At 41.4% G+C, this 23,177-nt stretch overlaps 1 protein-coding gene across 1 annotated transcript in view; it reads right to left on the bottom strand.

The window, feature by feature from the left end:
• Positions 1-23,177, bottom strand: part of LOC146719295 (multiple epidermal growth factor-like domains protein 10) — a 206,963-nt gene that overhangs the window by 95,607 nt on the left and 88,179 nt on the right. Inside the window, exon 6 of the mRNA XM_085463041.1 lies at positions 1,666-1,912. Within this exon, the coding sequence (XP_085319167.1) occupies positions 1,666-1,912 (247 nt within the window). The remainder of the gene's footprint in view (positions 1-1,665; positions 1,913-23,177) is intronic.

The following is a 23,177-nucleotide window of genomic DNA, read 5'->3' as shown; positions in this document are numbered from 1 at the left end:
CTACAATAAAAGTGGCTCACATGAGGACCGCCCCAGGAAAGGAAGACCAAGAGTCACTTCTGGTGCTGAGGTAACAGCACCTCAGACTAGAGCACAGATCAATGGCACACAGAGTTCCACTAGCAGACACATCTTTACATCAACTGTTCAGAGGAGACCGCGTGAAATTGAAACACTGAAAAATATCACTTTCTATTCAATGACCTAAGGAAAAGCAACAAGCAGAAGAGATTTGTTTGGGCCAAGAAACACAAGGAATGGACTTTAGACCAGTGGAAATCTGTGCTTTGGTCTGGTCCAAATTTGAGATCTTTGATTCCACCGATCGTGTCTTTGTGCGACGCCAAAAAAGTGACCAGATGATCTCTACACCCATGGTTCCCAACATGAAGCACTGAGGAGGTGTGATGGTGTGGGGGTGCTTTGCTGCTGACACTGTTGAGGATTTATTCAAAACTGGAGGCACACTGAACCAGCATGGGTACCACAGCATCCTGCAGCAACATGCCATCGCATCCAGTTTGCGTTTAGTTGGACCATCATTTATTCTTCACCTCCGGGCTGTGTGAGGGCTATTTGACCAAGAAGGAGAGTGATGGAGTGCTGCCCGGCCTCCACAGTCACCTGACCTAAACCCAATGGAGATGGTTTGGGATGAGAGGGACCGCAGAGTGAAGGCAAAAGTGCCAACAAGAGCTCAGCATTTCTGGGAACTCCTTCAAGACTGTTGGAAAACCATTTCAGGTGACGACCTCATAAGATAAGATGACTCTTTTTTTTGTCATTGCACAGTCTTACTTACTACAATAGTTCAGTGAAATTGGAAACTGTCCCATATCAGCACAAGTCAACACAACAAAACACAACACAGTGGACTTTAAAGTGGCTTTAAAAAAAGTGCAAGAAAGGTACGGGCAAAAACAGTAAGTGAATGTTTATTGCACATTATTATTTTTCCCCCAAAAAGTCCAAAAAAAAAAAAAAAAGTCTGCCTCAGCAGCATGAATCTCCTGCCAGATGGCAGCAGCTTCAACACCCGGTGTCCTGGCTGTGTACAGTCCAGTAGGATGCTGCATGCCCTTTTGAGACAGTGAGTGCTGTACAGGTCCTTCAGGGAGGGAAGAGGATGTCCAGTGATTTTTTTGGACCATATTAATGACCCCATGAAGTGCCTTTTTGTGTGCAATGGTGCAGCTGGAGAGAATCCATTGAGAGAATGCCAAGAGTGTGCAAAGCAGTAATCAAAGCAAAGGGTAGCTTTTTTGAAGAGTTATTTTTTGAGTTATTTCACACTTTCTTGTTTACCACATAATTCCATATGTGTTCATCCATAGTCTTTATGCCTTCAATGAGAATCGACAATGTAAATAGTCATGAAAATATATTAAATGGGAAGGTGTGCCCACACTTTTGATTGGTAGTGTAGATTGTAATGCTGCTACATAATTTTCTGCCCAAATTTGAAAGTATGGACACCAAAGCATTGTTTTTACGTTTAGACTAGACTGAAATAGAAATGTGTAGAAAATGTGGATATGTTATACTGCTTTGTATGCTAATATTCAGATTTGTAACTGTTTAAAAAAATCATACGCATTTAAAACAGTCAAATGCTGTTTGTCATATTGAAAGACATGCAGCCCTATTTAATGTTACTCAACTCACAAGGCCCCAGTGTATCCAGGTGCACAGAGGCACTCGCCAGTCTGGTGATGGCAGGTAGCGCCATTAAGGCACTGGCACTCCAGCAGGCAGTCTTTGCCATAGAATTTGGGGTCACAGGGCTCCTCACAGCGCCAGCCCTGGTAGCCATCAGTGCAGACACACGCTCCTGTGATTGGGTTACATTTGGCACCGTTGCGGCACTGACAGCGGTTACTGCAGTGTGGACCCCAAAAGTCACTCTCGCAGCCTGTAAAGAAAAGGGACTGGATGAATCATTAAACATTATTTAAAGCTATAAAGTGTGAAGCCACACAACGGATTATTTACTTGTGGTTTTAATTTCCAACAGCAAATTCACAATTGCAGTGAGGGGTCAGCCGTGAAGCAAGGAACCTACTGCACTCATGGTGTCACAGCTTTGTCAGTCTTACATGAAACACAACCTGAGCAACTGAGCTTTATTATAAACTGAGCAAAATTAAAAAACAAAACAAAAACAAAAACATAAAAACACAAAACAGACCAACTCAGTAGTACAGAATAGGCCTAAAATAGTAAATAATAAAAACGTTTTTTGCCACTGTAAAGGTGGAAACTGGCCTGAAACAGCCACTTAGTGTGCTATAGCAACAGAAAAGTCTTGAACAGATAAACATGTTGTGTACTTTTGCAGGAAACTACCAGGACTGTGTTCTATTCTTAGTCACAGTGTGGTAGCAATGATAACATGGACTGAACCACCACTCACAACCACCAGCACTTTATACAGCCTCTGTAGAAATTATCCACATATCTCACTTATCTTAACTGCACTACTGTATAGCTCTGTGTAAATAATCATTCTGTACATACGATAATTTTTAACCCTACAACTGTTTATAACCTGCATAGTTCACATCTCTGTATAACTGTATATCTCATCTTCTGTATAGTTTTTTTTATTTCATATTTATATCCTGTACATAGCTTGTACTCACTACAGCCTGTACATACTTATAGTTATAGAATATTCATAACATACTTCATACCGTGTACATTATAACATACCATAATAGACCCATTTCTGTAATATACTCACATATCTATATTATTGCTAATATATATTGTAATATATATCTATATCATGGCTAAAGCACTTCTGGATGGATGCAAACTGCATTTCGTTGCCCTGTACCTGTGCATGTGCAATGACAATAAAGTTGAATTCTATTCTATTCTATTTTCAATTTAAAAAAAATGCTGGAGAAACTACAATAGAAATTTCACTCTCACTTCACCTGAGATAATTATGTAGCATTCACTCGAAACACTAATCTTGGATATATAATATTGGAAAGTGCATGGATGATCACAAAAACCACAGTCCGCATATATCCAATCAGAAGCCCTGGGTAAATAAAGCTGTTTGTGCCAAGCTAAAAGTGCGGACCTCTGCCTTTAACTCCGGGGATGCTGATGCATATAAAGCAGCCAGGTACGACCTCCGAAAGTCCATAAAAAAGGCCAGAAAGGACTACAGGGACAAAATGGAGTCCAGCTACCACAGCTTTGACACCAGGCGACTGTGGGATGGACTGCGCTGCATCACTGACTACAAGAAGGTCAACACAGTCAGTGTTCAGCCCGCTGGATCTCTCGCAGACGAGCTCAACAACTTCTATGCTCGTTTTGACGCAGACAACAGAGAGCAGATCCTCTACCCTCAGGAGGACAGTGAGGCTGCAACTTTAACTCTGAAAACAGAAGCTGTGAGATGGACCTTTAAAAAGGTCAATCCTCACAAAGCTCCAGGACCGGACGGCATCCCAGGCCGGCTTCTCAGAGCATGCGCCAACCAGCTGGCAGAGGTGTTCACCAACATCTTCAACCTCTCCCTGAGGCAGTCAGTGGTCCCCACGTCCCTCAAAGCATCCACCATCATTCATGTTCCCAAAAGTCAGTGGTCTCCTGTCTGAATGACTACCGTCCTGTTGCACTGACATCCGTCATCATGAAGTGCCTGAAGCAGCTGGTCAAAGGTCATATCTGCTCCTCCCTCCCTGACACACTGGACCCTCTTCAGTTTGCCTATCGGACAAACAGAGCCACGGAGGATGCCATCGCCCTGGCAACGCACACCACCCTCACTCACCTGGAGAAAGGGAATACATATGCAAGGATGCTCTTCATCGACTACAGCTCGGCATTTAACACCATCATCCCCTCAAAACTTGCCACGAAGCTCGTCGACCTTGGGCTGGGAACACCGATCTGCAGATGGATTCTAAACTTCCTCACAAACAGGCCCCAGGTGGTGAGAGTTGGTAAGCACACCTCCTCACCACTCGTCCTAAACACAGGAACGCCACAGGGTTGTGTGCTTAGCCCCCTCCTATATTCCCTGTTCACACACGACTGTGTTGCTAAACAAGAGTCCAACATCATCATCAAGTTTGCGGATGACACAACCATCATGGGCCTCATCACAGGCAACGATGAGATGGCCTATAGAGAGGAGGTGATGGGGCTGTACGAGTGGTGCCTGGAAAATAACCTGACTCTCAACATCAGCAAAACTAGAGAGATGATGGTGGACTACCGGAAACGACCAGTCAGAGAACACCAGCCCATCCACATCAACGGTGTCAAGGTCGAAAGGGTCAGCAGCTTCAAGTTCCTTGGAGTCAACATCACCGAGGACTTCTCCTGGACCCTTCACACAGACACTGCTATCAGGAAAGCTCGCCAGCGGCTTTACTTCCCGAGGAGGCTGAGGAAGTTTGGCATGAACGCCAACATCACCTCAAATTTCTACAGGTGTGCGATCGAGAGCTTGCTGACGAGCTACATTACAGTTTGGTACAGAAGCTGCTCTGCCAGCAGCCGTAAATCACTACAGAGGGTGGTGAAGGCAGCAGAGCACATCACTGGCACGAGGCTTCCTGCCATTCAGGACATTTATCTCCAGCAATGCCTCCGTAAAGCACACAGCATCATCAAGGACCACAGCCACCCCGCACATCAGCTGTTCTCCTTGTTACCATCTGGCAGACGTTACAGGAGTCTGTCTGCTCGGACTACAAGACTCAAAAACAGTTTTTACCACCAAGCCATACGACACCTCAACCACAACACTTAAACACCAGTGTTGGTCAAGTTACTTGAAAAAAGTAATCAGTAACTAATTACTGATTACTTCCCCAAAAATGTAATCCCGTTACTTTACTGATTACTTATTTTCAAAAGTAATTAATTACTTAGTTACTTAGTTACTTTTTAAAAACACGATTTACAACCTGAAGAGGTGATAAAGCGATAGATCTTTCAGCCCAATTCTACTTTTTCTGCATAATCCATCATACAAAATGTAATCAAATGGAAAAGTCTCTTTTTTAAACTTGTTTTATTAGTTTTAATCTTTTAACTTCATGCATCAAGCAAAAATTTAATTATATGCAACATTCTCTGAGTTGAATAAATTAGTTTAACATTTAAACCTATTTTCTGCACATTCCAGCACATAAAATAAAATATTTTTGTGTTTACACTCAGTCTTTCAAATAGATGCAAGTAAAACACAGCAGAACATAAATAAAGTCAAAGACTCAGCGGTGCTGTTGCTCTATTTTCACCTGTAAAGCAGGAGTGGGGCAGGCGGAGGTTTACCCTGGTGCAGGTGTGCCGCGGTCAGTGGAAGAATCCGCGAGTTTCTCTGTGAGTTTCCCATTACGTCGTAGCTACTCGGTGCTTGTTGGAAGTTTAGGGTTTTTTTTCGCTGTAAAAAGAAGTTTTCTTCCCACGCACAGCGGACACTAATGTTTTTGTCACTTTTTATGGAATCAAACTCAAAGTAAGGTCAGTACTTCCACGCTTTAAACGCTGCACGCTCATACTCTCTCCGCACTCGATATGTGATGCACTGTTGATCTGCACACAGCTGTTGTCACTAACGTCGCACTCGCTTACGTCACTGTCATGAGACATTCTCGCAAAAAATCACGGTTTTAGTAACGCAGTAACGCAGCGTTCCTACGGGAAAGTAACGGTAATCTAATTACCGTTTTTACAATAGTAATCCCTTACTTTACTCGTTACTTGAAGAAAGTAATCAGATTACAGTAACGCGTTAACGCGTTACTGCCCATCTCTGATTAACACATGAGTAAGCGTACCAACAGATAATGATTTGGTCCCCTGCTGAATTTAAAATTTGCTCACTTACTAAGAAATGAAGAGTCCCTAATTGACTTCTTTGGGCACTTTGGAACACCATACAACAAACTGGCACAGAAGACCACTCCCTAACAGGTAAATAGGTAATGTGTCTGACCCCAGATACTGTGAAAAGGACCCTCTGCAGGATTAACCACGTAAGACAGGTGGAACAGACAACATATCAAACACCATCTCCGCTGCTCTCCATTCTGCCCTCACCCACCTGAATACAAAGAACTCTCATGTGCAGATGGTGTTTCAGTTTCAGTTCAGCATTCAACACAATCATTTGGATTGTGACTCAAAACCAAGACAATAACACCTTCAAGACCATCACACTGAGCACTGGTCTCAACAAGGGTGTGTGCTCACTGTTCTTCACGCTACTGGCTCATGACTGTGTATCAACCTACAGCACCAATCCCACTGTCAGCTTTGCAGACAGTGGGACTGGGATGTTTTTACCATAAACAATGATGAAGCCAACAACAGGAATGAGGGGAGCCATCTGGTCAACCGTTATAGAAACAATAATCACTTTAAATCAAGGCAGTTAATTCAAGCACCAAATTCCTGGGATTGCATATCCTGAGGACCTCTCCTAGTTCGATGACACCACTGACCAAAAACGCTTAAACTCACCTCTGCTAAAAAAAACTATGTCAATGTAAATGAGATATATACTTTGTTGCCTGATTTGAATAAATAAAAATAAAAAATAAAAAAACTCACCTCTGCTTCCTATGTGAATTGAGAAGCGCACGAGTCCCACCTCCCACTATTCTACTGGGGAACCACTGAGAGGGTTCTTACTGGCTTATCACTGTGTGGTACGGAGCCTGCACAACCTCCTGCCAGAAGACATCATCGGTGACCCTTTTCCTTTTGATATGGACATTTTTACCGTCTGCCTCACCCATAGAGCCATCAGCAGCTCATCCCTCGCAGTCCTTCCTCAGTCTCCTGCCTTCGGGGAGCAAGTACCACAGCCTCTAGGCTCGTTCCACTAGACTGTTGAACAGCTTTATTCACCAAGTGATCAGGAGAAGCTGTGCTCACAAGCAGCATCATTTATTTATATTATGTATATTATTTATATGTATAGTACAGGGCAGCACAGTGGTGTGGCTAGCACTGCTGGATCACAACAAGATGGTCTTGGATTATATTCCAACATCTGGCTAGGACCTTGGGTTTGCATATTCTCCCCATGTTTATATGGGCTCTCTCTGTGTACTCCAAAACATGCAAATAGTGTGATTAGGTTAATTGGTGAGTCTAGATTGCCCATTGGTGTGAAGGGGTATGAATAGCTGTCTGACTGTACAAGGTGTACAATACCCTGCCTCAGCTGGAAAAGCCTCCAGCTCCCCCCTGATCTTGAAATGGATAAGCGTAAGAGAATGACTTGATGTATGGACATATATTATATGTCCATGTACATATGTTACTGTGTCATGTTACTATATTTGCACTATTGTACATATGCTTGATTTTTTTTTAAAGATATTCCTTTTAGTGTCTTTTAATACTATGTTGAGACAAAAAGAGTCCAGGGATTCCCTTGTATGTCCAGTACTGTGAACTGATAATAAAGAAATAAAATCTTGACGCTTGGGTTTTCCAGTGAACATCCAAATGATGCAGAAAAGCCTTGGGAGAAAGGGCTATAAGCAAAATCGAGCTCTTTGACATTAGCTTGACCTGCTATGTTTGAAGGAAACAAAATGTATGACCCAAAGAACATCCTCGCAGTCAAGCATGGAGGTAGAAACATTATGCTTTGTGGCTATTTTTTTACAAAGGGTAGAGGTAGGGCTGTTCGATATAACGATACAGTGGGGCAAAAAAGTATTTAGTCAGCCACCGATTGTGCAAGTTCCCCCTCCTAAAATGATGACAGAGGTCAGTAATTTGCACCAGAGGTACACTTCAACTGTGAGAGACAGAATGTGAAAAAAAAATCCATGAATCCACATGGTAGGATTTGTAAAGAATTTATTGGTAAATCAGGGTGGAAAATAAGTATTTGGTCAATAACAAAAATACAACTCAATACTTTGTAACATAACCTTTGTTGGCAATAACAGAGGTCAAACGTTTACTATAGGTCTTTACCAGGTTTGCACACACAGTAGCTGGTATTTTGGCCCATTCCTCCATGCAGATCTTCTCGAGAGCAGTGATGTTTTGGGGCTGTCGCCGAGCAACACGGACTTTCAACTCCCGCCACAGATTTTCTATGGGGTTGAGGTCTGGAGACTGGCTAGGCCACTCCAGGACTTTCAAATGCTTCTTACGGAGCCACTCCTTTGTTGCCCGGGCGGTGTGTTTTGGATCATTGTCATGTTGGAAGACCCAGCCTCGTTTCATCTTCAAAGTTCTCACTGATGGAAGGAGGTTTTGGCTCAAAATCTCACGATACATGGCCCCATTCATTCTGTCCTTAACACGGATCAGTCGTCCTGTCCCCTTGGCAGAAAAACAGCCCCATAGCATGATGTTTCCACCCCCATGCTTCACAGTAGGTATGGTGTTCTTGGGATGCAACTCAGTATTCTTCTTCCTCCAAACACGACGAGTTGAGTTTATACCAAAAAGTTCTACTTTGGTTTCATCTGACCACATGACATTCTCCCAATCCTCTGCTGTATCATCCATGTGCTCTCTGGCAAACTTCAGACGGGCCTGGACATGCACTGGCTTCAGCAGCGGAACACGTCTGGCACTGCGGGATTTGATTCCCTGCCGTTGTAGTGTGTTACTGATGGTGACCTTTGTTACTTTGGTCCCAGCTCTCTGCAGGTCATTCACCAGGTCCCCCCGTGTGGTTCTGGGATCTTTGCTCACCGTTCTCATGATCATTTTGACCCCACGGGATGAGATCTTGCGTGGAGCCCCAGATCGAGGGAGATTATCAGTGGTCTTGTATGTCTTCCATTTTCTGATGATTGCTCCCACAGTTGATTTTTTCACACCAAGCTGCTTGCCTATTGTAGATTCACTCTTCCCAGTCTGGTGCAGGTCTACAATACTTTTCCTGGTGTCCTTCGAAAGCTCTTTGGTCTTGGCCATGGCGGAGTTTGGAGTCTGACTGTTTGAGGCTGTGGACAGGTGTCTTTTATACAGATGATGAGTTCAAACAGGTGCCATTCATACAGGTAACGAGTGGGGGACAGAAAAGCTTCTTACAGAAGACGTTACAGGTCTGTGAGAGCCAGAGATTTTCCTTGTTTGAGGTGACCAAATACTTATTTTCCACCCTAATTTACCAATAAATTCTTTACAAATCCTACCATGTGAATTCATGGATTTTTCTTTCACATTCTGTCTCTCACAGTTGAAGTGTACCTCTGGTGCAAATTACTGACCTCTGTCATCATTTTAAGTGGGGGAACTTGCACAATCGGTGGCTGACTAAATACTTTTTTGCCCCACTGTATATATGGATGACGATATAAAAACGTCTATCGTTTCATTTTACGCTATCGTTTGTTTCGTGGTGTCGCAAAATAAACTGTTTATGGTTATATTTTTTCATAGAGTTGATGGACACTGTAGTGGCTATATTAATTTCTTAAAGTTCTCTCTTTCTCTTATATTTAATATAACCACACTACAGACGGACAAGCGCCTGTTTTTATGCGTTGTCGTTAGCAACAATGACGGTAACACCATCGCCTGTCCGCTTGTTTATGTTCCACATAAACCTTTCACAATAAAGCTCAAGATCCTGTTGAGACTTTTCAAAATAAACTGAATCACGTGAAAGAGCAGATTATTTACGGATGAGAAGTAAAAAAGAGCCGCCAGGTGCTACAAAAAAAACCTTGGACTCAAACGTTAGAACAGGCTTCTCCCCGCAGCACGCCGTGTAATAAATACTCACAAAGAAAACGGCGGCCGTTACAACTTATGTCTAAAAATGTATCGTTTCATGCATCGGTTAAAACACTGGACTCCAGCTACACGACGCGCAGCTGGAAACACTTCACGCAAGTCGAGCTGCCCGAGTTTCACAGAATTGACAGAAAATGTTACATTTTTGTGATTTATATCGTTATCGGACGATAGATGTCTTATATCGGGATATGAGGTTTTGGTCATATCGCACAGCCCTAGGTAGAGGACCCCTCTTCCCCCTCTGTCCAACCAAAAACTGTACTCAGACAGACACACTATAAATAACGTTTATGTCAGACGATGGGTCGCAGGGTGTAGTTTGCAGCTCAGCTGCAGAGGAGGGACGTGGCAGTGGGTTCAGGGGGAGATACCACGGGTGGATGGTCAATAGCCGATAATCATTATCTAATCATGTCTCATCTGTTTAGGCAGCATGCCAGGACTGTGAGAGTGTGGAGGCAAAAACCCCTCTTGAGATGTATGCAGACCTCATGAGCATGGGCAAATGTACAAATTCGGCGGGGGTCAAATAATGATTTTCTTCACTGTAGATTGGTAAATATATGTATGTATAGGTGTTACTGTAAGAATCAAATCCACTGCATGGTATAAATAGACAGAAGCAGATTAACAAACAAATTGTAGGTTGAATGACTGTAAATGACTGAAGAGGTTATGCTCACATCCTAATCCCATATGTTTGAGACATTTGAGGAGGCATTGTCCTTGATGTAAATATGTAAAAATTGTGTATGTTTCTGTTCTGTGTGTTGTGGGACAACCAAAGGATTATTCTATTCTATTCTATTCTACTCTACTCTACTCTCTATTTGAGTCAGTCAGAGAAAGGAGGTCGATGCTCGTTATCATGAACAACCCATTACACCTGCTCTACAGTTCCGTTACCATGGTTACCAAATGATTTTCATTGATTGCTCTCATGTCAACGATAAAATGGCTTCAAAAGCAGCTCATTGACAGCAAATGTATATAGCAATACAAGAATAAAACATTCAGTGTTTGGTTCCTTTGCATTAAAACACAAACTAGAATCTTTCTGGAACTGGACTGCGACACTGCTGTTGTTGGTCTGCACCACTGTATAAGTGGGTGTGTCTCACCAGCCCTCATGATGGATTCCAAAACAAAGTTGTCAATCCTCACTGGCAGAGAGCAGTTTGAGCAGCTGAGCACCTGAGAACCCTGAGAGAAGTAGATATGTTGAGTCTGCATACTATTGGTTCTGAAGGAGGTGGGGTGAATAACTGAAATCTGTAGCTAACCTTGCTGTATGGAGTTTACTGACACCAGTAAATTCAATACATCAAATTGCTGTTTACCAACCCAGCTGGTGTTTGAGCTCCGCATCCCGAAAGAAAAACCTCGCTGCAGCCAAGCCAAATCAGCTTTATTCATATAGAACTTTAAAATCTGCAATCTCATATACAATAAAGCACAAAAACTAGGCTTTTGGATTATTTTCAGCTACTCTGATACTGTTGGAAAAGAGCATTCGACTGCCTTGATGGGGCTACAGTAAGAATTCTGTCTCTAGCAAAAAGAAATAGGACAAACTTCTTACTTAAAACACCTATTTCTAACGATCAAATTAACAAAATTACACGAACACACATGACCTGGGCCCTGTTAAAGGAAGCATGTTCAACCAACTCAGAATTAAAAATAAACTCTGAGCTGATTAACTTTGATTTGGAAACTCTGCGTTTCCTGTTCCAGAACAGTAGTAAGTAAAGCTAATTTATCAAGCACTTTTCATAGACAGGTAGTCACAAAGGGCGGAACATTCAGGTTAAAATAAACAAAACATTAGGTACCAAAACAGACAATATAGACCAGCTGTCCCCAACCCCCGGGCCACGCACCGGTACCAGGCCACGAGTTGAGGCTCGGGTGTGAAATGTATGGTTTTCAGGGTTTTTATTATTTTTTATCATTATTTTTTTACATAGTTAACTCGGTTTCCCTGGGTCTTTTCCTGTGTGTTATGAATAAATCTTCTTTCTTTTTTTGGTACCGGTACTTGTTTTATTTTGTTGTATTTATCTGCGACAACCTAAAGGCCAGTCGTTGCAAATATTGTCGGACATAATCCGGTCCGTGGTGCGGTTGGGGACCGCTGATATAGACAATGCAAAAGGTTAAATGTAAAAAACAGCTAATCAGAGTAAGTTCAATCAGCTCTGAGTATGTTCACCCTGAGTTAAGTGCTGACCATAATATAATGACAGGAGGAACGAAGAAGAATTTTAATCAGTTTGTGCCACTTTGCCATCATCATAGATGAATTAAAGTTGAATCTGTAATTAGGGGTGCAACGATACTCGTATCGATATTGAACCGTTCGATACAGTGCTTTCGGTTCGGTACGCATATATATTGAACAATACAAAATTTTTAATTTATTTTATCAACTTTCCTTCTGACGATGCTGTCTGTGTTGAGCGCTCAGTGGATCTGCGCTCACAGTGCAGCCTAGGCGGAGTAGTCGAACGCAGATTCACTGAGCGCAGGGCAAGCTAGCGAGACAGGAGCTAAGCTCGTTGCAACATGGCAAATTGAACCTCCCCCACCCTCATTCAGATCTGGCCTTTGGAACTATTTTGGTCTTCATGTGACGTATGACCCTGAAGGTAAGCGCGTCATGGACTAAAGTAAAACAGTATGTTGGATGTGCCACGCAATGCTCAATTACATTGGTGGGAGCTAGTGTGTTAGCGCAGTTAGCTCGTTAACGTGTTGACGCCGTCCAGCCCCACGCACGGGGCGATCAAGGGTAGCTCTTTAATGGAGATTTGCTGTGTTGTGGCGTTAACGTCATTTCAGATTAACGCTGACAGCACTAGTGGGAACACAACGAATATGACTGCACATTTATGCCGACATCATCCTAGTGCAAAGACAAGTGGAAGCAGACAAAAACAACAAGCACGCATGCTACAAACTTTAGCCGAGTCATTTAGACAGCCGTTAGCACAGGATTCTCCTTATGGGGACCTGATATGTTTAATATGCTGCTGAGAATATAGCCCAGAAGAAGCGTATAGTAGAGCTTTTATTTTGAAAGAGCCATTTCTCTGTAATAAACTCTCTTTTCCAAAGATGAGTGATTTCTCGATCAGATAGATTTTTTTATTACTTTGTTGTTTCAGCAACATTAAATTTAAAAACTACTTTTGAGTTAAAATATATATTTAGAATTTTAATAAATGACAAATTAAAAAGGCATGAACATTATTTTGTATCGAAAAAATATCGAACCGTGACACCAAAGTATCGAACCGAACCGTGAATTTTGTGTATCGTTGCACCCCTATCTGTAATATATCAATTTAGTTTAATGTTCATGTATCATTTAGCTAGCTTGATCTTTGATCAGATCAAAAGGCTAATTTTACATTTGATTTTAAATCTAATCACTCAGGTGTAACCTGATATGACAGAATGTGGAGAAACTAATGGTCCTGGGAGAGAAGTTACCCAGATAACATCAGACTGTGGGCGGATCCACCCTCAGCTCAGTTTAAAAAAATAAAGCCACTATGAATGGATCCAAAATGGATCCAGACAGGATGAGCTGGGAAATGATCCGAGCTGAATCCTCTCAGAATTTGAACCTTCACAATGTTGTTTGACATCAATTACATTTCAGCATGAAATGTAATCAGATTACCAACAGATTGTCGGCAGCTGCTTTTAAAACATCGTTTTAAATACATTTAAATAAATAATTTTCAAGATCTGTTACATCAGTGTGACTGTTTAACACATAAATAATAAATCGATGATATAATAGCTGTCACCATCCTTATTTCAGTGTTTGTAAAAATAAATCTTCTACAAATTAATTTTCTCCACTATGCACTTTGAAAGTGACTTTATGAATAAGAAAATTAATTCAATTCAATTCAATTCAATTTTATTTATATAGCGCCAAATCACAACATAAGTCGCCTCAAGGCGCTTCATAGATACAGAGAAAAAAACCCAACAATCATATGACCCCCTATGAGCAGCACTTTGGCAACAGTGGGAAGGAAAAACTCCCTTTTAACAGGAAGAAACCTCCGGCAGAACCAGACATTGTCAGTCAGCTGGTTCAGCTGAGGAGAGTCAGTTATAAAGCACATTTAAAAAATCACACATTGGCCAAAACGGTGCACAAAAACATGGATAAAAATAAACAAGGGGATAAACAGAAATTTGCAAAATACGTGTTAGGCTAAACATATTGTGAGGGGTCTGTGATCCAGCATTTTTGAGGTCGTCTTTTTGTGAATTATTCATTTGGAATGTTTTAATTTTCTGTTAGTTACTATTAGTTATTTGTTTCTTTGGCTGTATGTTTAGTTTTATTTGTCTCCACATTGTCTCGGTTAGGTCTCTCGTCTCCCTTTCCTGTTTACTTGTCTCGTCTCCGGGCTCTGTTCCATGTCTCCACTGTCTGTCATGTGTATCCGTGTATGTTTCTGCAGCCGTCATGTCTCGTTCCCTTTTTCCATCTCCCGTGTGTTTAAGTCGCTCCCTCCCTCTTTCTGTCTCTTCTTTACGTCTCTCCATGTTTCCTGTTTTATTTTTAAAGTCTTGTGTTTCCATGTTCAGTGTGTTTAGTTTTGCTTGCCCTGTGGATTCATGTTCATTTGTGTCAGCTGTGTTTCCCCAGACGTCTGCACTTTCCTCATTACCCTATTTCCCTTTGTTCAGCATCAGTTATAGTTTAGTTTCGCCTCTGTTCACCTTTGCCTTTTGTGTTTCCCATCAGCCTAAATAAACGCTTTTTGTTACTCCTCAGTTTTGTCTCTTGTTCATCTGCTCTTGGGTCCGCTCCTCAAACACATTGCAATTCCAGCCATAGCACATATGTAACAGTGTTTCTGTGGTATTATTCCACTTGCCACAAATGTCAGTGTAATGGGGAAACAGCGTACTTTTCATTTGTTTAAAATTGTGTAAAACTGTATGCTAAAGCAGAATGCTAAAGCAGAATGCTAATACTGTGCGAGTGGTGTGCGGCTAGGGTTGCCAACCGTCCCTTAAAAAACGGAATTGTCCCGTATTGAGCTAATAAGGGACGCGCTTTGTCCCGTAATACAGTGAGAATCAAAAGTAGTCTATAAATGTTTATGGAATTAACGCTTTGTTTGAAAGCATAATTCCCAGCCCCTCTCCTGCTTTGTGACCAATGAGCTGACAGCACACTTATGACAATTCGAGTATGACAAGTCAGATTACCGCTCATCTCATTGGTCGAGGAAAGGTCGCTTGCGGAGAAAATACCAGAAGACAACAGATGACCACAACAACAAGCATGGCCAACAGGGAAACAAACGCCGACACTGCGGTGCAAGTCTCGGATGACAGTACACCTAATGCTAGGCAAACACTGTGCGATTTTCAAACTGCACGATTGACTCGCAGGGGTTAGAAGTTCATAGGTCACGATGCAGGTCTCACACTATACCGCCCGATGCTCTGATGCGACCTGAGTGCTCACACTGTGCGTCCATAAAATGAAGGTTATAACAGAAATTCTGTCGCTCGCTCTCTCTGTCTTTCACTCACACAGACACACCACCACCATCAACTTTGCTAAATTGCTAATGAAAAACATTGATCAGGCAGCTGTGATTGAGCAGCAGTGTAGATCCAACTATTTTCACGGTTGTTGTGGTCGTGATAATTTTGTGATGCCACATCGAAAAGGCTCGGATGAGCTTTCCAAAGTTCTACAAGTTGTGCCTCCATCGCTTGTGTCCAGATCACACGCTGCACAGCCGTGCTGCTCCGTCTTTTTCACCGACGTTTACGTGTTTGTGCGTGAGCGGCTGTGTTGACACCCTCACGAGCGATTGATGATCGGGAGCTGGTCGTGAGGTGTTAACCGCTTCTCGTTACCCCACGTATACTACATGATGCACGATGAAGGCCAAAATCGGGCCGATCACCAAATCGGCCGCACGACTCAAAAATCGGCTCAAAATGGGCCAAAAATCGCACAGTGTGAGCCCAGCATTAGAGCAGCAATGTTTGTTCGCTCAGAGAAAGGAAAAAAGGCTGCAAAAGTACAGGGAGGAATGGGAAAAGGAAAACACCTGGCTGGGAAAGTGCACGATAACACTGCACTGTGTGCCGGCGCACTTTTTCCATAGGCATGCTTCTAGTGGTGGGCACATGAAGAACATGAGGGGCATGAAAGCTCGGGGAACCCTTAACCAATTTCTTGTCCACCAGGCCACGGCAGAAGCAGATATGGTATGTAAACATTGGTTTGTTTTTTAAACCCTCTGGTTAAGGTTAAAATGGGCATCTGCAGTGAATATCAGCGCTATGTGGCCAGAAGTGTGATAATATAATTTATTTTGTGTAATAAACAACTGCAAGGATAGATGATTACAACAAATAGATGACTAATACATAAAAGTAATACATAGATGAATAATGATGATGAGTTAAGATGCGTAATCATGGGAACAAGCGGGTTTACAAACAGGAGCAGCTGATTAGCATTAGAAAAGCTGAAATAATACCTCAACTGAAGCCAATTGTACTAAATGCACTATATGTGCACAGTTACAAGAATGTTTTTGTTCTATTGTTTTCTATTAATTTATATAATTTTAAGTTAAGCAGGACAGAGTGCTTTTAAAGAAAGATTTACTTATATCCTCAAAAGTTAAGCATGACAGGCTTCTGTTTAAGAAAGAGACCTGTTTTACTGTGTTAATGTTGTCATTTTGAGCTAAAAAATAAATGGCTAAATGATCATTTGTTTCACATGTGTTCATATCACAAAGAATATGCATCTGCTTAAATCAAATTCAAGTCAAATGGTTAAAAAATAATTTCACACACAAAAAAAAGAGCTACCACACTGGGAAGGGTGAAGACAACTGGGTTGCCCGGCCCTGGCCACGAGGTGTCCCTTATTTATTTTTCAGGGAGTTGGCAACCCTATGTGCGGCAAGCCCTTTGCACTGATACAACGTTTCCATTCAGGACATAAAGGGGCAACGATCAACCAGAGACTACTTGTCTTCTTAAAAACACAACACATGCAGAGTCGAGGAGTCTGTTTTGGGCTGACGTGTTGCGGCGGGGTGAAGCAGAAACCGGTTACACATATACCGTCATGTTCAAAAAAGCCATATGACGTACAATGAGCAAAGAAGGAGACAGACTCAACTGCCAATGAATAAAAATAAGCTTAAAGCCTAGTTTAAAAAGAATCGATGGAGAGAGCAGATTGGACTGTGAGAAGTATGCTTTTCCATAGTTTGGGGGCAAATGCAAAGAAAATACAGTCTCTGAGTATAAATCTAGAGCAGGGGGCAGACAGAGGGTTCTGATCAGGTTGCCAGAGGGATTTTTAGAATTAGATCAGAATCTTGGCGAGATTCAGTAAGGAGGCTTTTTTCTCCACCTCTACGTCCAGCCATTCAGAACAACTGGAAACATTTGGTAGCAATGCTGAACAAACTCGTTTGTTTAAAGCCTCCTGAGGCCTCAAGACAGGCTGCCCCTTAAGATAATTGGGGTTGAGACATGTGGTAAAACTCTACTATTGCTCCTCAATTATTCTGAGGTGACAAGATAACAGCTCAGAACAAAACACCACAAGCATCTTTCTGCAGAGTGAATATGATAGATGCAGGGAAGCATGCGATTTCCTCTACAGTCATCCCATCAGAATGAACAGCAGAGAATTTGGAATTTAGCATTTTAATTTTCTAGGCCAATGAATCCCAGGTATTCTGCTGAATAAAGTGGAGCTACCATCAGACAACAGATTATGATGCACGATTTCTCTTGTAATGCAATGGTCTATAAATACATTACTGAAGTACACGTAACAGATTTGGAGCTGGAGTATAATAAGTGGATAAATCAGAATCTGAAGACATCATCATCATTTCCTTAGGGATAGGGTAATAATAAAATGGCTTTGTCTAATCAGAATCAGTATTTTATGATTCTGAATCTGGCTAGACAAAAACAAACAGAGAAAACAGAAGAAATAACATATTGTTGTACATTACATCATCTTAAAAACCATAAATCAAAGCACCAATTATCTTTCTGACATATGCTTACAGACTAAACTGTCTTCCCAAAATGAGAAGTACAACACACAGAGTGTAGTGAGTTCGCTTCACAGTGCCAGCTGCTCTAAATGAGTGGCTAAAAAAGAAGAAAGGCAGAAAACAGAGGTGAAACAACCTGGAGGAGAAATGGGAAAAGTCATGCATATGTAGGCAACTTTACTAATCAAACGTGGGTGGTAGTTTCACAGATATTATAGTGTTAAATGTTTCATCAGTACTGCGGTGGACAGAGCCATGAGCAGACAACGCATAAATCAGACTCGCACTCCCTCCCTCTCAATCTTTCTCTAATTTACTCTCTTTTCGTCTTTCAAGTCCTCCTGTCCTCTGTCTACCTCTCTCCTCCATGTGTCTCTTGCTCTCTCAAAGAGAGGAGTTATCTTTATTTCTCTTAACTAGTGAGCCAGCATAGTCAAATCCTTTATCCTCTCACAGCCTCAATTATTCAGGAGCAAAGAGTCCAAATCAAGAGACTAATGACTTTGATCAAGAGTGGCTCGCTGGCACTAAGCAGAACTTTCTGCACTAAATTAAGAGCTGCATAATATACTTTGGCAAAGGCCACTCTTTAAGGAATATTTCTAGGTCTGTCTATGGTATAGTCACTCTTTGCCAGTAACAAAATCAGAGCTCAGAGGGCTAGCTCTTCTCATTGTTTCTTCTGTTACAAAAGGACCCGAGCTCAGTGCAGGTGACCGATGCAGCTGCCAGATTGCCAAAGTGAGAAAAGGGCAAATTTGCAGGTGTCACAACAGCCATAACTTAATTAGTTATGATAAACTGCCCTATGCACAGAACACAGGATCTTTCAGGACCACAAAATAGCTCTGCTTTTCTACACAAGCTGTCACACAGACTCACAATTTTACAGTAAAATCAGACGCACACTGAGTCCTGAACTCCAGTTTAAAAACTTGAGAGTTTGTGGAAAAAACTTTACCAAAAATGTAGCGATACTGTCTGAGTGGCGACACCTACCATGCGGCAGCTTCCTAGACCTTAACAGCGAGTCTAAAAACAAACGACTGTGAGATGAGGTTGCAGCGGTGAGCACAGCGACCGCTGCAGCAGCTTCACGGGGCCTTAATGTCGCCATTACTCTTGATTGGCCTGAGTTTTGCGCAGGCTGGGATGTCGTCTTTGGACAACAGCACTAACCAAACAAACAAAGTGACCGTATGGTTCTTTCCAAAAAACAGGACATTAGAAGACTACCAATAAAACAGTGTCTAGACTACTATGTGAATTCCATTTATTTTAGGGGTTTTTTGTCTTGACATTCAGTTTTTATTGAAACTAATTTTTGCTGAAAACTGTTTTGTCAAAATTACTTCTACATAATTTTATAAAGTTACACTTTATAATAAATTTAGGATGTTGTCACAAAGTTTTCAGATGTCTCAACACCAGCTTAGTAAGATACTCTGGACTGCATACTTTTAAATAATAATAATAATAATAATAATAATAATAATAATAGATTGGATTGATATAGCACTTTTCAAGGCACCCAAAGCGCTTTACAATGCCACTATTCATTCACTCTCACATTCACACACTGGTGGAGGCAGCTACAGGTGTAGCCACAGCTGCCCTGGGGCAGACTGACAGAAGCGAGGCTGCCATGTTGCGCCATCGGCCCCTCTGGCCAACACCAATACAGGATTTGAATAGCAACTGGCAAGATCAGCAGATCAAAATCTGACCCCAAAACATTGATTCTGTTCATCTGGACGTAGAGTTTTTAGTGAAACAGTCTCGGCTGACTGCAGGTTTCCTCATAACTGAAGACCTCAAAGTCTCATGCATTGTAATAAATATAATATATTATTGTTCCATCCAATTAGAAAGCACAGTTTTTCCTTACATGCAGATAGAACATTGTGGCAAAAAGGAGAAAAGAATGTAGCAGCCCTTCAAAATTTGGATTTGGTTCATTGATAGACTGGATCAAAACACTGTATACCTCTCCAAATAGATGCATCAGACAAACATTCTTATTTGCCAAAGCTTCAGTCTACAAAGGGGCACCCCTCAGTGAGCACTCTGATCCTTATAGGAGGATATTTGGCACTGGTGTAGCCCCTCCACTGTCTGGAAGCAGTTTTAGGAGTCCATTACTCTTGAAATCATAAAGATTCAAGAGGAGAAAGAAAAAATTAACTGAGTGGTTCAGTTAAAATTCTGAGCTTTGGCTCATAGAGTTTATTTGTACACACTCTGACCTCATTGTGGACTAGAGGTTAAAACCAGCCCCACCAGTTCAGTTCATTTTTATTTCAAACATGTGCATTCACAATCATTACAAAATATCATTCCATTCTTTTGTTTGAAAAGGAGAAGGCAGAAGTATACACTTATTAGTCCCTACCCCCTCACCACATCGCATCTTCATGTGCACAGTGTTGGGAATAATGGAATACATGTACCAGTGTTACGTATTTAAAATACACAACATGAGTAACTGTATTCTGTTACAGTTACCGTTTAAAAAGGTGGTATTCAGAATACAGTTACTTTGTTGAAATAAGTGGATTACACGGCGGTCTCTTCCTGTTTCATATGTTAGGCTATGGCCTCTCTGTTTTTGGTGATTCCACGCCGGTGGAAACCCAAACAAACACACATTAAGAGGATCTAATTCCTGTGTCTCGATCTCACTGCCCGTGTCACCTCTACTTGCGGCCGCATAATGACGTGAAGAAATGTTCTTAAAAATTATTGTTCAATAAATTATTTAATATGAAGGCAATAAGAGAGTGTTACAGGCATCGCCCTAAAGAATGGAGCCTCATGGGCAGTGTAGCCCAGCTGTGAGTAAGCTGTTAAGACTCGACTGCACACTGTGTTCGTGTTTTCCTCCGAAACAATAAGTTTGGTTGCAGCAGCCTTTCAACGCCTCTCTCTGTCTCTCGCTAGCAAAGTTGACCCAGACAACAAAGTAAAGCTAGTTTTCAGCTACGAGCCCGACATGAACCCGACGTATCAGCCAGAGGTCCCTTTACTACGGTTTGGAGCCGCGGACCTGTTTTATATACGCGAGGAATAGTTTTCTATACGAGATCGCTGCAAAAAGTGCAGCCTTACCTAATGTCCACCTACTGTTACTCATTTATATTAAGGTTTAAACATCTAGTTGGTGTTGGTGTGGAGAGTAGCCTTCAGTAATAGTAATAAATCACACAGCAGTAGTGCATTCATGTAGTTGTAAAAAGCATGATAATATATTAAGTAATCCAAAGTATTCAGAATACGTTACTCTCATTGAGTAATGTAACGGAATACATTACAAAATACATTTTGGGACATGTAATCTGTAATCTGTAGTGGAATACATTTTAAAAGTAACCTTCCCAACACTGCATATACATTAGTGATGTGTCGGTCGCAAACGAAATGGCTCTTAGAGCCGGATCTTTGACGTGAACGACACGAGCCGGCTCCTTATTGCGAGCCGTGGGTGTTTTTTCTTTCTCTCTCTCTCTCTCACACTTTTTTCCCGCTTCACTCCGAACGCAAGCCTCGTGCTTTACGCTGAGCGGGGGGGAGAGGGGCGGTAGTTACAGGCTGAGTAGCACAGGAACAGAGCGGGAGGGAGAGAGAGAGCCAGGAACAACAACGTCACATTAGAAAGGTATAGTAATCATCCACAACTATATTCAGTTGCAGATGATAAAGGATTCAGAAAGTTTGTTCATGCAGGTCCATATGACAGAGAATATGCATGTTCTTTTTGTTTTCATATTTCAATTTATATTTAATTGTGTTGTGGTTTGCAGTGTTTTGTGTTGTTTTCACTTTAAATTTGTAAAAGGAAAAAGCTGAAATTTTAAATAGTTAAAAGTTGAAATGTGAATAGTTGTTTTTTATATTATATGATTTATTTATTACATTTTATGTGGAGTGAATAAATAAAAGTATATTTACAGTGGCCCCTAGAGACAAAACACGTACAAAAGACAACAGAAGTGCTCCAGGATGCTAGGGGGCAGTGTGGAGCTTTTGTTACCTAGTGGCTACACAAGCCAGCAAGTACCAACGACCGGATTTGGTGTGTGGTAGTAACAGGTAAATGAACTTTTTTTTTTAAAATTATTTGAATATATATGAGTGCTTGTGTATAAATACACAAACAATACACATATGCTTTCAATTGTGTAATTTAAGTGATCTAGTAGCTCTGTTTTGAAGTTCAGTTAACGCTAGAAATTTGTTTTGGAGTTTGTACGTGTTTTGTCTCTAGGGGCCACTGTATATATTTATATATAAACATATATAAATAAAACCACTTTTTTTTACGTTAGCAATTCCTTTTGTGCATAATTTTACATTATTGTTAATAATAAATTAATTAAAGCAACAAAACAACCTGAAGAGCCGGTCGGAGCCGAAAGAGCCGGATCTCTAAAAAGAGCCGGAAATCCCATCACTAATATACATGCCTTTCAGTAGAGACAGTGAACTCCTTAAACTTCCTGGGAACTGAAGTGCGAGCAAAACATCAGTTCACTTATCAACATGGCACAGTAAAGGATTTACTTCCAATGCCAACTGAAGAACTACAGCCTGATGGTGCAGTTTTACTCCTACATCTTGAAATCCATCCTCACTTCTTCCACCATCATCTGCCAATGCAAGGACAAAGGCAGATCTGCCTTCCATAAGAGACTTAGATACTCCCCTCTAGCAGGAACCTGTGGTCCATCAGAACCAATACCTCGGGCATATACACCCTCGTTCTGCCTTTATAGTCCCTGACACTGTCTCCCATTCCATGATTACATCATATAATAAAGAGACAATGACATAACAAATGCATCAGCCTACTTTATGGTGCTATACCTCTAAAAATTGTATATTTATATGCAACAAAACAGACTGCAGTTCAAGAGTTTATAGAAAGCACAGTTTCACTATAAAACTGTTGAATATTTTGGCTATAAATCTATCACATATAGCTTTCTGTTTCTATTAGGTGAAGCTGCTTTGTTTACTCACTTTGACTTAGTGAAGGGTAACTGCTACAGTAATGGTGTTACAAGTCATGTTGGCAGATCTTTACACGCTCAGCATTACTTGGTTGCAGAGAATTTTTTTTTTTAAGTCAATGATATGATTACACAGCAAAATTAGCATTTCATGGAGTTGTTGGTCATGTTTCAACACTGTATTGTACTGCATTGGTTTATGCTGTTAGGTAATGCTTGCACACAATGTGCATGGCTGATTTGTGTCATTAAATCATCTGCTGTACCTACTTTAAATACTGCTCTGCTTTTTGTCTCCATCCATTTG

This window comes from Copadichromis virginalis, linkage group LG1 (genome assembly GCF_057382275.1).
Source record: "Copadichromis virginalis isolate Kocher_CV1m ecotype Utaka linkage group LG1, C_Virginalis_male_GT1.1, whole genome shotgun sequence".
NCBI classification, from domain to species: Eukaryota; Metazoa; Chordata; class Actinopteri; order Cichliformes; family Cichlidae; genus Copadichromis; species Copadichromis virginalis.
The sequence above is the reverse complement of the archived record's forward strand: the minus strand, read 5'-3'. Positions and strand labels throughout refer to the sequence as shown.